Source organism: Macaca nemestrina, chromosome 4 (genome assembly GCF_043159975.1).
Source record: "Macaca nemestrina isolate mMacNem1 chromosome 4, mMacNem.hap1, whole genome shotgun sequence".
Taxonomy (NCBI): Eukaryota; Metazoa; Chordata; class Mammalia; order Primates; family Cercopithecidae; genus Macaca; species Macaca nemestrina.
Window position 1 is genome coordinate 173,342,927 of NC_092128.1, and position 14,208 is coordinate 173,357,134.

Here is a 14,208-nt window from a genome sequence, read left to right on the forward strand (position 1 = left end):
CTAGATATTAACCTTTCAATTTAAGGGAGTAATTTCCAAAAATGGTGGTACATTAGAACCACGAATGAGGCAGCCTTAGGAGAAGTTTAATCATCTGTTTTTTATTAATTATTTGTTGGTTTATTTGCATGTCCTAAAATGACCTATTGTTCATTCTGTTGCATATTCAGAAGTTAGACAACACTGATTTCAGCATTTGCCCAGCATATAAAAACCAACTCAAATTCTGCTGGCTTATAAAGTATTTGAAGTCAGAGGAGATCGTTTCAAGCCAGTACATGATGCAGGCAGCTCATAAATATAAGTGAGGTGGTTCAGTGGATTTGTGATTTGTTTGATGATTGATGCTTCATATTCTAATCCATCATCACAGACATGATGTATTTTCCTATTAAACATGAAAGAATATTTGTCAAGTGTACGAGGATATAGTTTTCAGAAATTTTCTTGAAACCCAAAGCTTCTTAATTCATCTCACATTCTCTCACTTATGATAGAGACATTAACTAACACGACAAAATAATAGTGCAGGCTTGATGCGTATTCACAACTGAAATGTGGCTGTAGAGCTGGGAGACAAGAGGGGTGGTTAGAGTTGTGGGGATGATAAGAAGCATGTCCCACATCCATGGAGCAGATTGTCTTCAGTTCCAGCCAACTGTGAGTGAGAAAATACAGCATCACCAGACTTTCAGAATTTTTTAAAAAAAGAAATCACAAATCCAAATTTTTGTGAAATCTTTTGATGGTTGAATATTAGCAACTAATTTATAGTTTAATAAAATGCCCAGGGGGGCCTGCACTTGTGAGGTAAACGAACCTATGCGGGCTGGATTTGACAAAGGACCTGTGAGTTTGTGGTCTATTATTTTAACCGAGGAGGGCAGGATATGCATGGGGAGGAGAAGGGCACTATTGCAAAGCAGGGAGTGCAGTCATAAGGGTGAGCCCTGATAAAAACATTTGCTGACTTTGTTCATTTGATTAACACTGGTCCTATTTCCAGTTAACAAAAAGTTACCCTTAGTTGTGATAGGATGGTTATCTTCAAAAAGTTCCTTGGAAAATGAAGATTTGAGAAAGAAACGGTCTTCACAGCATCATGTGGGCTAGGACTTTTCTCCTAGCTGCCAAGAGCCTATAGAAAGAAAATTAGATATTTGGAAGATCGCAAGATAAAGTTCTTAAAAGTAAGTGTTTGATGTGGGGGAAGCTTCTTTGTCATTTTTTTGACTTATGCAAATTTTATCTAGTGAGTTCTAAAGAAAATTCCAATTAAACACACATTTACATTAAGAAAAAGTTGATACTTTTAGTATCTGTTGTATAGTTTTATTACCTTTTTATTAACTAGATTTGCAATTCCATGACATAAGCCATGACTTTACACTTCTTGAGCCCCTGACTTCACATATTTGGACTTTGGAGTATATTCGTCAGGGAATTTGTGTCTTGAATTGTTAGAAAACATATATCCAAAGAACATAATAAAGCTACCAGACATTTTCTTATTTTGTTTTCTGTTTTGGTTTGGGATTAAACAGCAGCAAAGACAACAAAAACAACAGCAACAACACACAGAGCAATGTAATTACTAAAAGTGAGGCTGCGGCCCCAGAGACAGACATTGTCCTGACAGGTGTCCGAGGGAGACCTGGCACTCCATGTAAGTCCCTGATGTCTTTGAGAGACTGTCATGAGCACATGCTCAGACATCTTGGGCAGGGCATGTTAGCAGAGGCAGAGACAGATGTAGCGTAATGAAGGGTAAGGTTGAGGGTACTTCTCTTGCCTGACATTTTCCAAAGCTCTATTATCACTCCCGGGGAGACTGGGAGGAACCCACTGCTCCAGCTAAGCTGCTGTGGACTAGGAGTCCCTCGTAGCATCCTCAGGCTGTGGGTGTATCTGCGGGGCTGCCTGCACTACTTCTAATACATCTAGTCCCCAGTGTCAACCTTATAAGCCTTAGCAAGTTTTCCTCTTAAGTAGAAGGACTGGAACAAGGACACTGCTCTGCCACAAACTAGAAGACCCCTACAACCCTGGATCCACAGCTGTTTGCAGCCGATCCCCATACAAATAGCCTGCATTGCCAACAGACACAGGTGGGAGGTGAACCAGGGACATCTGGATCAGAGGCGCACAATCTCAGGCTTGAAGCCCTGCTGAAAAGAAATGACAGAGGGTGTTACAGCTGTGGCATTGCTCACAACAAAGGGCAATGTTTAAAAAAAAAAAAAACTTTTCTGTCATAAAAAATAATTCAAGTATTTTTGATGTACTATTTCTAGAAGAAACACTGAATTTTACTTCCATTTGTTCTACAGCAAATCATGTTGACAAAATCATTGTCATATGTAGAGATGATCAAAGACTGACTATGCAACCAAAAAATGCAGAAAAAGGTTATAGATGAGGATGATGATAAAGGTATATTATTGTCTTGATTTTGTGACAGCTTGGGTTTTGTTAACTATGGGAGTATTTATTCTAAGTTAATATCCATGTTGATATCTATCATTATATTCATAATATTGTATTTTTAATGAGGATCTCCAAATTATACTTTTCAACACCCACAAAACCTAAATCCACCTCTTTAAAGAGGGCTGGGACAGAGTCACGTATCACAAGAAGGGAGAAAAACACAGAAGTTGATGTTACCCTGCAAATGCTCAGAAGGCATCCAAAATTTTGAAGTGGGGGTTTAGAGGTGTTGTAGGCAGGTAGGCTCCAGAACACTTACAAATATGAATGCATCATACAAAAGGCATCAAATAAGTTTATTTGAAAGCATTTTGATTTGCTTTAAGGATGGAGTATCTATCCATTAGTTGCAAACCCTGACAGTCCTGAGCATCCTTCTGCTGTTCTGACTACTCTGACTTGTTTCCTACCTCATTTCAGCAGTGTCTTCTACTTTGCTTTTTTTCACGAGTCCATATTGTTTTATTCATTTATTTATTTTTTGCTTTTGTTTTGATTTTTTTTCTAAATATTAATTTTTAAAAAAAATTGTTCAAGATAATATGTATGTCTAGTTATCTCTCAATTCCTTTGGCTTACTTTTATACAGGCCCTCGAGACTGGACTTATAAGCACTGATTATAGTAAATAACAGATGGCAAACTATTTTGGAGAGTATGAACCAATAAGATTTCTGCCTCTAGGCCATTAACAAAAAATATGAATGCATTGCTATCCCCACCCAAGACAGAAAGAATTTCCCAGCCAAAACAGGAGCAGATGTATAAATCACGGGCAGAGAAAATAAGAGGGGTTTTCCTGGCCATAATGGAGTAGGCATTAATCACATACTGTCATAGCATTTAAAACATAAATGTATTTCATTGACGCAGAGCTGTAAAAACAAAATGAGTTCTACCATAAACGTAAGATGAAGGGTGTTAGTTAACTGCAATTACAAAGAAGATTACTAAGTTACTTATATGCAAAGGTGGGAGCTCAAATTTGTGAAGGATGACCCTGTAAGGTGCCACACCCACGGCTGAAAGTATATAAATGGTCCTGTCCAGGACTGGCATCCAAACTCAGAATCTTCTCAGTGTAACTCAGCTGAACTCACATCTCCTGTCAACATGTCCTACAACTGCTGCTCTGGAAACTTCTCCTCCCGCTCCTTTGGCGGCTACCTGCGCTACCCAGCCTCCTCCTGTGGCTTTTCCTATCCCACCAACCTGGTCTCCAGCACTGACCTCTGCTCTCCCAGCACCTGCCAGCTGGGTTCCTCTCTCTACAGGGGCCGTCAGGAGACCTGCTGGGAGCCCACCAGCTGCGAGCCGTCCTTTGTGGAGTCCAGCCCCTGCCAGACCTCCTGCTACCGCCCCAGAACCTCCTTGCTCTGCAGTCCCTGCCAGACGACTTACTCTGGGTCTCTAGGCTTTGGATCCAGCAGCTGCCGCTCCCTGGGCTATGGATCGAGGAGCTGCTACTCAGTGGGCTGTGGGTCCAGTGGCTTCAGATCCCTGGGTTATGGAGGCTGTGGCTTCCCTTCCCTGGGCTATGGCTCTGGATTCTGCCGCCCAACCTACTTGGCTTCTAGGAGCTGCCAGTCTTCTTGCTACAGACCAACTTGTGCATCAGGCTTCTATTATTGATCATCTTCTTAAATTGCTAATTTTGTTGGCCAATGCCATTAATGCCTCTACTCATAACCTTTATTGTCTTTATCATGTACAGAAAGAATTAGCCTCTTATTCTCTAATTATCAAGTTCTCAGTTTGTCTTTGGCCCCAAATACTGGCTGGTAGGCTTCATCTGAAAAACTGTAATTAGAGTACTAGCTCAAAATAAATGTTGAAGTACACATTAAAAGTAGAATTTGTATTATTTGATTTTCTTCTATAATTTATAAAAAGTCAAATCATTTTAATCCAATAAATCCATTGGTCTCATACTCAGCTATGTTTGTGGTGGTTTTTTATTGCTAGGTTTTGGTTGTGATGTATTAGGGGATTATTATGTAACAATTGGTGTATATATATATATATAGGAATAGGTTTGAAAATCCTATGAAGTTTGGGATTCAAACAAACTTTTGGGGGTCTCAGAGATTTTTGTTACTCAAACTACAGGTAGTGGAAGTCTACTAAATATACAGACTTTTATTCATTAAAATCTCAGAATCAGGAATTAGCTTGATCCCCTTACAAAATGTGGATTCTTGTGTCTATGCCAACAAGTATAATGTAGCAGACTAGTTGATATCAGGAATCTGCAGAGAAAAAAATTTAGAACTATATGGTTATAGGTACACATAAAAGAAAAATTAAAGACAAACCAAAATGATTTGAAGTAACTTTTGAAGTCACCCAATATTTGTTGGTAATCATGATCAAATGCCTGCATCTCATTGATGAGAATTCAATATGATTCAATTATCTACATATGTGTAATAAGGGATACCATGAAACTTGAATGGAGGATTGATATTCCACCTCGGTTTTTATTAATGTTTCACACTAAGTAAAGCTGAAGATAAGAACCCTTTGATATCATCAGAAGCGATAATTTAATTCACATCTGAGCATAAAATTAAGGAAATGTTATTTCTCTTTTTTGTGGTACCATTCTTTGTTTTCTCAGGCAAAGTAGTTCCAGAAAAAGGTAAGTGTGACGATAAGTAGATTTCAATAAGGAACCTAAAGCTGAGAACAAAAAAAGAGTTCAAACAATGTTCGATAACTATTCCCATTCATTATTCCTTTAGACAACAGCTGTTAGAGAAAGTGATCTATTATACATGTAAGTTATGTTAAATGTAAAAATATGGAGACACAAAGATGATAAGGAATGTAGAGGGAAAACTTATTCTATGATATCTTAAACGAGCTGCAAATTTTTGACTTGCAAAAACAGAAATATCAGAGGAGAGAAATCTGGGAAGATTAGACACAATAAGCAAAGCAGAAAGGACTGAAAATCTTTGTGTATTCAAGGAATGATAGGAAATTTAGCTCAGTTACAGTTACAATGCAAAGTGATTTAATATGGTGTGGTAATGACAAATACGGTCATTCAAATTACTAAAACAGTCTTGAGATAGGGTACTTTTTTTTTTTTTTTTTTTTTTTTTTTTTTTTTTTTTTTTTTTTTTTTTTTGACAGAGTCTTGCTCTGTCGCTCAGGCTGGAGTACAGTGGTGCTATCTCGGCTCACTGCAACCTCTGCCTCTGGGGTTCAAGCGATTCTACTACCTCAGCCTCCCGAGTAGCTGGGATTACAGGCGCCCACCACCACACCCGGCTAATTTTTTTGTATTTTTAGTACAGAAGGGGTTTTGCCATGTTGGCCAGACTGGTCTCCAACTCCTGACCTCAGGTGATCTGCTCGCCTCGGCCTCCCAAAGTGCTGGGATAACAGGCATGAGCCGCCACACCCAGTCGAAATTGGGCACTTTTACTCCATTTTCTCTTCTATTCTAATCACTTATGTGCTTTTAAAAAGAAATCTCTTATCCAATGATTAGGTTCATACCTAAGGGTATTAGGTTCATACCTAAGGATAAGTAAGTGAAAATCAAACGCTCACAAATGAAAAAACTATATATAACTAAAGTCTTTTGTTTAGAAAATCTAGACAAGGAAAACACATGTGAAGATATTCAGAAATTATGAGTGCCAAAATCTAAGAAAGGTCTTGATAAATAAACAAACAGGAAGTCATAGAATTCATGACTACTTTTAGAATAAGAATGTTGTTAGATCCAAAAGAAAGGTTGAAGTACAGTCCCAAATCATTTCAATACTTGATAAGGTTAAGAGGATATAGGAATACCAGGGCTTTTGTTCTATCCTGCCAAAATCAAATTTAAATTCTTCCAGAAGGAGGATAATATCACAGTGAGCTCCAAATTATTTCTTTACATGATAAATATAGATACAAATGTAAATATAGATACCTATTTATATATATAGATACCATTGCAGATACAGTTATATCTAGATACACATGAAGACACAGATATAGTCTAGTATCCAACAAAAATTTACCAGACTTCAGAAGTTAAGAAATTTCTAAATCCAAAATATAGATATATGTAGCAGAATTAGGATCACAAGAGCTTCAGTAAATGAAAATATTACACATAAATGTTAAATAACTATACTTGACATGCTTAGAGAATAAAAAGATAGATGAAAATTTTGGCAGAGTACTGAAGTATATTAAAAGAACCAAAAAGAGATTTTAAAATTGAAAAATGTAATAAATTAAAATATTGAATTGGTGAATGGATTAAAACAAAAATTAAACATGGCTAAAGAGATAATTAGTTATTGTTCAGTAGAATATATACAAACCAAAAGAAAAATTATTAAAATATTTAAAGGAGTTTAAGAGACTATGGAACATGTATAACAGTCTAACATAGTTGCTGTTGGAGTCCTAAAACAAAATTGTGTGTGTGTGTGGGTGTGTGTGTGTGTACATATGGCTAGAAATAAGTCCACATATCACTAAATCTAAGAGAAGTTATATGTAATAGAAACAAATTAACAGGGGATCCAAAGATAATTTTTGAACAGACACATATAATCAAGAACTACTAAAAATCCCATGCATGATAAATGTGAAGACAAGCCCATAACTAGGCATATTGAAGTCTCACTGAGGAACAGGAAAGAAAAAGAGAAAAACTTAAAGCAGCCACAGGTGGGAAAAAAATTTAAAAAGAAATTTACCTTCATCAAAGCAACTGAGATTAAAAGTTAAATTTTAAACAGAAAAGAAGAAATATAAGAAAACAAATACATGTCCTCAAATGTTAAAAAAAAATCAAAACTAGAGTACTACGACCAATGAATGTCTGTTTTAAAAATGAAGGAGAAATATAGACATTTTCAGACAATCAAATACTTACAGAATGTGTCAGTAGCTTTCCAGCACTAAAATATATAATTAAAGTTATACATAGTTGAAACAAAATGATCCCAGAATATAGAAAAAAGGTGTAAGAAATAATAAGTAAACAAAAGATACATATTGGGTAAATTTAAGCAAGTACGGTTGACTCTTGAACAAGTGGAAGTTAGGGGAACTAACACCCTAACCAATTGAAAATGTGCAGGTAACTTTGGCTCCCCCATAAACTTTACTAATAGCCTACTGTTGATCAGAAGCTTTATCAATAACATAAGATTTAAGTTAACACACACCTTGTGTGTTACATGTATTATGAATTATAATCTCATAATAAAGTAAGCTAGAGTAAAGAGAATGTTAAGAAAATCCTAAGGAAGAGAAACTGTATTTACTGCTCATTAAGTGGAAGTGGATCATAATCAAGGTCTTCATCCTTGTCTTCATGTTGAGAAGGCTGAGGAGGAAGAGGAAGAGGAGAGCTTGGTCCTGCTGTTTCAAAAATGTCAGAGGAGAAAATAATCAATTTATAAGTCAGCCTACAAAGTTTAAACCCATGTTGTTCAATGGTCAACTGTATTGCTCCTAAAAGCATGAGGGCAAATTTATCTATCTATCTATGTATCTATCTATCTATGTATCTATCTATCTATCTATCTATGTATCTATCTGTCTATGTATCTATGTATCTATGTATCTATGTATCTATCTATCTATCTATCTATCTATCTATCTATCTATCTATCTACCTACCTACCTACCTATTTAATCTATTATCTGTCTATCTATCTATCTACCTATCTATCATCTATAATCATATATGAAATTAAAATACAGAAAATTCTAACAGTGATAAAAGAATTGAGGTGAGGATAAATAGTCTTGAAGACAGACTTCTAATTTTCCTGTTTGTACAAGTCATAAAAGTACTAACTTATGCTAGCAAATCAATGTGTGCTGTGATTTCTAAGGCAGCACTGTCCAACAGCATTTTCTGTGGTGATGAAAATATTCTCATATATGCACTTTGCACTGTATGGTGTCCACTAACCGCATATATTCTATCACGCAATTTTTATGTGGTTTATATGACCCATAAACTGAATTTTAATGTAATTCTATTTTAATTAATATAAATTAAACTTAGTAAATGTGGCTAGTGGCTACTCTTGGATAATGTGGTTTCAGGGTAACCTCTAAATAAATCATAAAATAATGTATACCATCCTGCATGCCTGTCAGACTGTGATTGTTAAGAAATATCCTATTTTATATCAAATAACTTCTTGTTGGTTAGCCAACCTTGTCTGAGATTGTAAAAGCAGAAATAGCATTGTTTTATTTGCTTATTTTGCTGGATATATCTTTTATATTTCCCTTTTCATTTTTCTTAGATTTAATAAAAATCTCTTTTAAGTAAAAAATTGTTTTGATGTTTAGCCTGCTCTGATATTTGATGTTTTTGTTAAGATTTTTTAAATCATATCATATTTAATTTAATTATCATTACATTCAGACTTCTAGCTATAGATATTTACTCTGTTTTTGGTGTTTGATCCATTTTCTATGTTCCCTTTTCTCATTTTCTTATTTATTTATTTACTTATTATACTTTAAGTTCTATGGTACATGTACACAACATGCAGGTTTGTCACATAGGTATACATGTGCCATGTTGGTTTGCTGCACCCATCAACTCGTCATTTACATTTGGTGTTTCTCCAAATGCGGTCCCTCCCCCAGCCCCCCACTCCCCGACAGGCCCTGGTGTGTGATGTTCCCCGCCCTGCGTCCAAGTGTTCTCATTGTTCAATTCCCACCCATGAGTGAGAACATGTGGTGTTTGGTTTTCTGTCCTTCTGACAGTTTGCTGAGAATGATCTCATTTTCATACTTTTTTTGAGAGAGGAGCACTTAATGAAATGGTTTAATGCTACAACTTTACAATTTAACTTATTAGTTTTTGCAACTTTTTAATTTTTAGCAATTTCTTAAGAGATTTTAATGAGCATTCTCCATTTATACTTCTACCTATATGTTAAGAACAACATGTGAACAATTCATATTCAGGCATCATGAGCTTATGTTTCAGTCTTCTTTATTTCCTCCAAGTTTCCTTGTGAGATTACTGTCCTAATTGGAGAAATTCCTTTGGTGTTTATTTTAGTTTAGGTTTATCTGATATGGATAGCACTATAAAAACACGATATTTGGACATTTTACAATGGAAAAATAATCCTAAAGAGATTTGGAAAAAGTGTGTTTTACAATAAAACAGAAAATACCTGAGAAGATTTGAAGGTAGAAGTGTAGAGACGGTACTGCCCGAAGAGAGTTTTTCCAGAAGAGGCATCTCTCTCAATGAGTTGTAAATATGAATGACAAAAGAAACCATAAACATATGAAAACATATGAACTATATTGATATTGAATCAGTTTGTATTTGAATTATACAGAAACGGAAAAAAAAAAAAAACCATAGAGTTGCTACTTATCTCCCCTCAGCTCAAGGGTATCTGACTTTTTGAGTGCTTCCTCATGTGTACAAATTTATATCCACTTTCACTTTGTTTCAAATTAGTCTTCTTTTGTCATTTTTCCTCTCCTCACTGGTTCTGGTTTATCTCTATGACACACCATGTCTCTCGTCCTATTTATCTTATCTATTTTTCCCTTTCCAGTGAATGTAAAAGCAATATATAATGTAATATATGGAAAATAATTTTAAGGAAATCATTGGTGATTAATAAAATTAATACATACATTGCTAGTTTACGGAATTCATGTTAATGAATTAATGTTAATGAATCAATGGAATTTTTGTTTATGCATTTAATTCATGAAATAGATAAAAACCAAATACATATAATCAAATAAACTCATACAACCTGACATCCAAATATACTACCAGTTTCATTGTTAGTTTTGTTGTCAAAGGAGCGTTTTCACTTATTTTGTTTGGGATGTTTTGGTTAAAAGTCTCTGCCTCTGGAAGCAAACTGGAAACTTGACTGATTGCTGGAGTTGAATTAACTTATTTTGGGTTTTAAACATCTTCCCTCTTTAAGACAGCTATTTTTTGGAATCTTTATATCACATGCATAGACTTTATATGAATAATAATTTCAGGAACAGTATATAACAATTTCTTTCAAAGAATGTGGGGTTATGATGTTTGCTGAAAAAAGAGGAACTTGGAAATAACAACTGAGAAAAAAATTTAGGTCACGCGGATATTTTTTTACATAGGCTTAACTAGCTTTCTTGTATCAGTCAATGCTAGGTGGCAAAAAGAACCATATCCATTCATCTCATCAAGTATTTTAGCATACAATTAATTTCCTTACATGTGTACAAGGAGGAAACCAATTATCCACTGTGAGAATTAATTAGGTTCACGAGATGCAGGGTTTCACCTTTGTGGATCTAAGACTTAAATTCAACATGGATGGAGAAAGCAAGCTTTCATATCATCAGAAATGATTGTCTCATTCATATTTCAACACACATTTGCAGATGCCTAGTTTTCACATTTTATGTTGCCATTCTAATATTTTATAGCCTAAGTATTAGAGAAAGTAATAAAATGCTAAGGTAAGTTGTATATTGGTAAGACCTAAAGCTAATAGCATAAAGATATCTTTGTACAGCGCTAAAAAGGAAAGTTAAAAGCATTTCCCTATCCATTAATTTTTAGATCTCTACAAGAATCATGAGAAATGTGGATTTTATGAACTATAGTTATTTTACATATAAGGAAATGAAGACTCAATGTGGATCAAGGATTCACTAGAGGTCCTGGTCTTACAAGAAAATCAAGATTCAAGATTTCATGAAAGATGGAGAGTAATATAAGAAACAAAAACACCAGTAGTATGGTAGCGATTAAAGAGAATTTTGGGAAGATGAAATAAAATGAACAAAGCAGAGATGTATAAATGTACTTGTATTCAGCAAATTATTGGAAATCAAGTTATAATTTGTATGATGTAGCAATGGAAAATCGGTCTACAGATATATGATAGGTACCCATTCGTTTATTGTTTGAACGTCTTGAACTTTGGATCATATTAATCTTGATCTTCTCTGATTTATATACTATTGAAGTGCTTTTCTGATCATTCTTACTCTATCTCCTTAGCTATCTAAATATTCTCAAGTACTTTACAAAATAAAACTTTGGTCAAATGTTATATAAAATAATATATTTTATATTTATGTATTTTGCATAAGCATATTTTCATGTTGAACATATAATTTAACATAATATAAAACATGTGTATAAATATATAATAAGTGATGAAATCTCTTTCATTTCCTGCTACATCTGAGGGAGCAGAAAACTTGTAGTTCTTTTGAGTTCTGAAACATATTTGTCACCTAGAAACACCTCTCTGGCCTATAGACCCAGGTTTAGGTAGCATGAGGAGCAGGAAATGATTCTGCTTGTCCAAGTACAGATGCAAGCAGTCCTGCTAGTCCGACTAAATCTAGCAAACTCTACAGTATTGGGTGTATCTGTAATATGAAAAAAAAATGCAGTGTGGAATTTATGGCACATTCCAGTGGGAGAATCATAATGTAGGCACATGGATGTGTATGGCCAGGCTTTATAATCTTTAGTGGTGAATCAACATATCTATGGGAAGTCAGCTTCTGGGATACAACCAGGCCATGGGAGACATCCAGAACTTGGCCATGGGGCAGCAAGTGACCACCTTTACTCAGCTCACACCTGGCTACACTGGGAGTCTGGAATGCCAGCTGGAAGAGGAAGGAAAAATCTCAAACTGGATTTGCAGATAGACGGACTCATTATGTGGATGTATTTAAACATCACGTTGAGCAAAATATCATCTCTCTTGGCAGAACGTAATGTTGAGTACCTGGTTATCTACTTGGTATAAAAAGAAAAATGGCCACATTTGATGATACTTCTAGCATTCCTGAATGATAAAAGGTGAACTGACCAGTTAGTTAGCGACCTGGAAGGGAAAATACTAGAATATTGATACAAGAAAATCCAGTGTAGACATGCAGCTGGTCATATGGGAGTGGGCACACAGTGTGATCTTTGCATGTCTTCCTTTTTGTGTGTGTGTGTGTGTGTGTGTGTGTGTGTGTGTGTGTGTGTGTTTTGAGACGGAGTCTCGCTCTGTCGCCCAGGCTGGAGTGCAGTGGCTGGATCTCAGCTCACTGCAAGCTCCGCCTCCCGGGTTCACGCCATTCTCCTGCCTCAGCCTCCCCAGTAGCTGGGACTACAGGCGCTCGCCACCTCGCCCGGCTAGATTTTTGTATTTTTTTTAGTAGAGACGGGGTTTCACCGTGTTAGCCAGGATGGTCTCGATCTCCTGACCTCGTGATCCGCCCATCTCGGCCTCCCAAAGTGCTGGGATTACAGGCTTGAGCCACCGCGCCCGGCCGCAGTCTTCTTAATGCTTACCAGAATGCATCCGCCATGGAAGAAGAATTAAAATATCAAGTAGACAAAGTAACTCTGCAAGTTGATGATAGCCAGGCTTTGTCACCATTCCCCACATTAGGAGGCTGCTAGGAAGGATATTTTATATTTTGGGAGAAAATTATGAAATGGGAACTGACTTTCAGATGCACAAAGCTCACTCCTAATCTGAGCAGTAAAAACCCTGAGTCATTTTAGGATGCAGACTTTGTAAGTGTTTTTCTGGTTCATGTCTGTTTCCAGCAATTTCTCATGATGTGTTATTCTTCCACCCTCTGTTGGATGTGAGAAACACCATACAATAACATGTAATAGATGGGAAATAATTTTGGAGAATATAAATCAGTGGTGACAAGTAGAATCAATCATTAAAAGCATCCTTGCAAAAAACAAAGCTGTGCCACTGGTTATTTGACACAGGAGAAAAATGACAGACAGAATCCCAAGGCAAAGTATAAGCAGATACGGATGGACTCATGGCCAGAGAGGAAAGGAGGGCCTTTTCAGAACAGGAAAGGACGGGCATTACTAACAACTAGAATTACAACTAGAATTTCTGATGTAGAAATGCTCATTGGCTTTGTGCTATAATAACAAATTATAGTATCCATAAAAACAATAAAAAGCCAGTCAACTACAATTATAGAGGAGGTTAATGACTTACACATATGCAGAAGAGGGTGTATAAATGAGAGAGAATTAAACCTGTACTGTTCCATATCCATTGATAGAAGTATATAAGTTACTCAGTTCACAAGATGGCCCTAAGTCTGAGAATCTTCTCATTGTAACTCAGCCAAACTCACATCTCCCATTAACATTTTCTACAACTGCTGCTCTGAAAACTTCTGTTGCTCTTCCTACCTGAGCAACATGGTCTACAATACTGACATCTGCTCTCCCAGCACCTGTCAGATGGGCTTCACTCTCTATAGGGGCTGTTAGGAGATCTGCTGGGAGACCACCAGCTGCCATTAATCCTGTGTGGAGCCCAGCCCCTGCCCGACGTCTTGCTGCCATCTGAGGAATTCTATGCTCTGGAGCCCCCGACAAGTGACTTAACCTGTATCGCTGGGCTCTGGGTCCAGCAGCTGATGCTCCCAAGAGCTGTGGATCTAGGGGCTGCTCCTCACTGGGCTATGGATTCAGTGGCTTCAGTCCCCTGAGTGATGGAGGCTATGGCTTCCCTTCTGTGGGCTATGGATCCAGATTCTGCCGTCCAATATATTTTCCGGCTAGGATCTTCCAGTCTTCTTGTTACAGACCAACTCATGAATTTGGCTTCTACCTTTTTTTTTTTTTGAGGCGGAGTCTCACTCTGTCGCCCACGCTGTAGTGCAGCTGCGCGATCTCGGCTCACTACAA

General features: G+C 36.5%; 1 protein-coding gene and 1 non-coding gene across 2 annotated transcripts in view; one reads left to right on the forward strand and one right to left on the reverse strand.

Moving 5' to 3' along the window:
• Positions 1–85: 85 nt before the first annotated feature.
• The window catches only part of LOC105472759 (uncharacterized), a 28,964-nt gene continuing 14,841 nt past the window's right edge, over positions 86–14,208 (reverse strand). The window contains exons 2-3 of the transcript XR_011622781.1: positions 1,022–1,138; positions 86–388 (exon numbers count right to left, since the gene is read on the reverse strand). This is a non-coding gene — a transcript (uncharacterized protein). The remainder of the gene's footprint in view (positions 389–1,021; positions 1,139–14,208) is intronic.
• On the forward strand, positions 3,423–4,396 carry LOC105472765 (keratin-associated protein 13-1). The gene has a single exon (XM_011726293.2). The coding sequence runs from the start codon at positions 3,603–3,605 to the stop codon at positions 4,119–4,121; it is 519 nt and encodes a 172-aa protein (XP_011724595.2). The 5' UTR covers positions 3,423–3,602; the 3' UTR covers positions 4,122–4,396.

Bases quoted from the DNA above. Each gene is read 5' to 3' on its own strand.
- LOC105472765 (XM_011726293.2), top strand. From the start codon at position 3,603: ATGTCCTACAACTGCTGCTCTGGAAACTTCTCCTCCCGCTCCTTTGGC.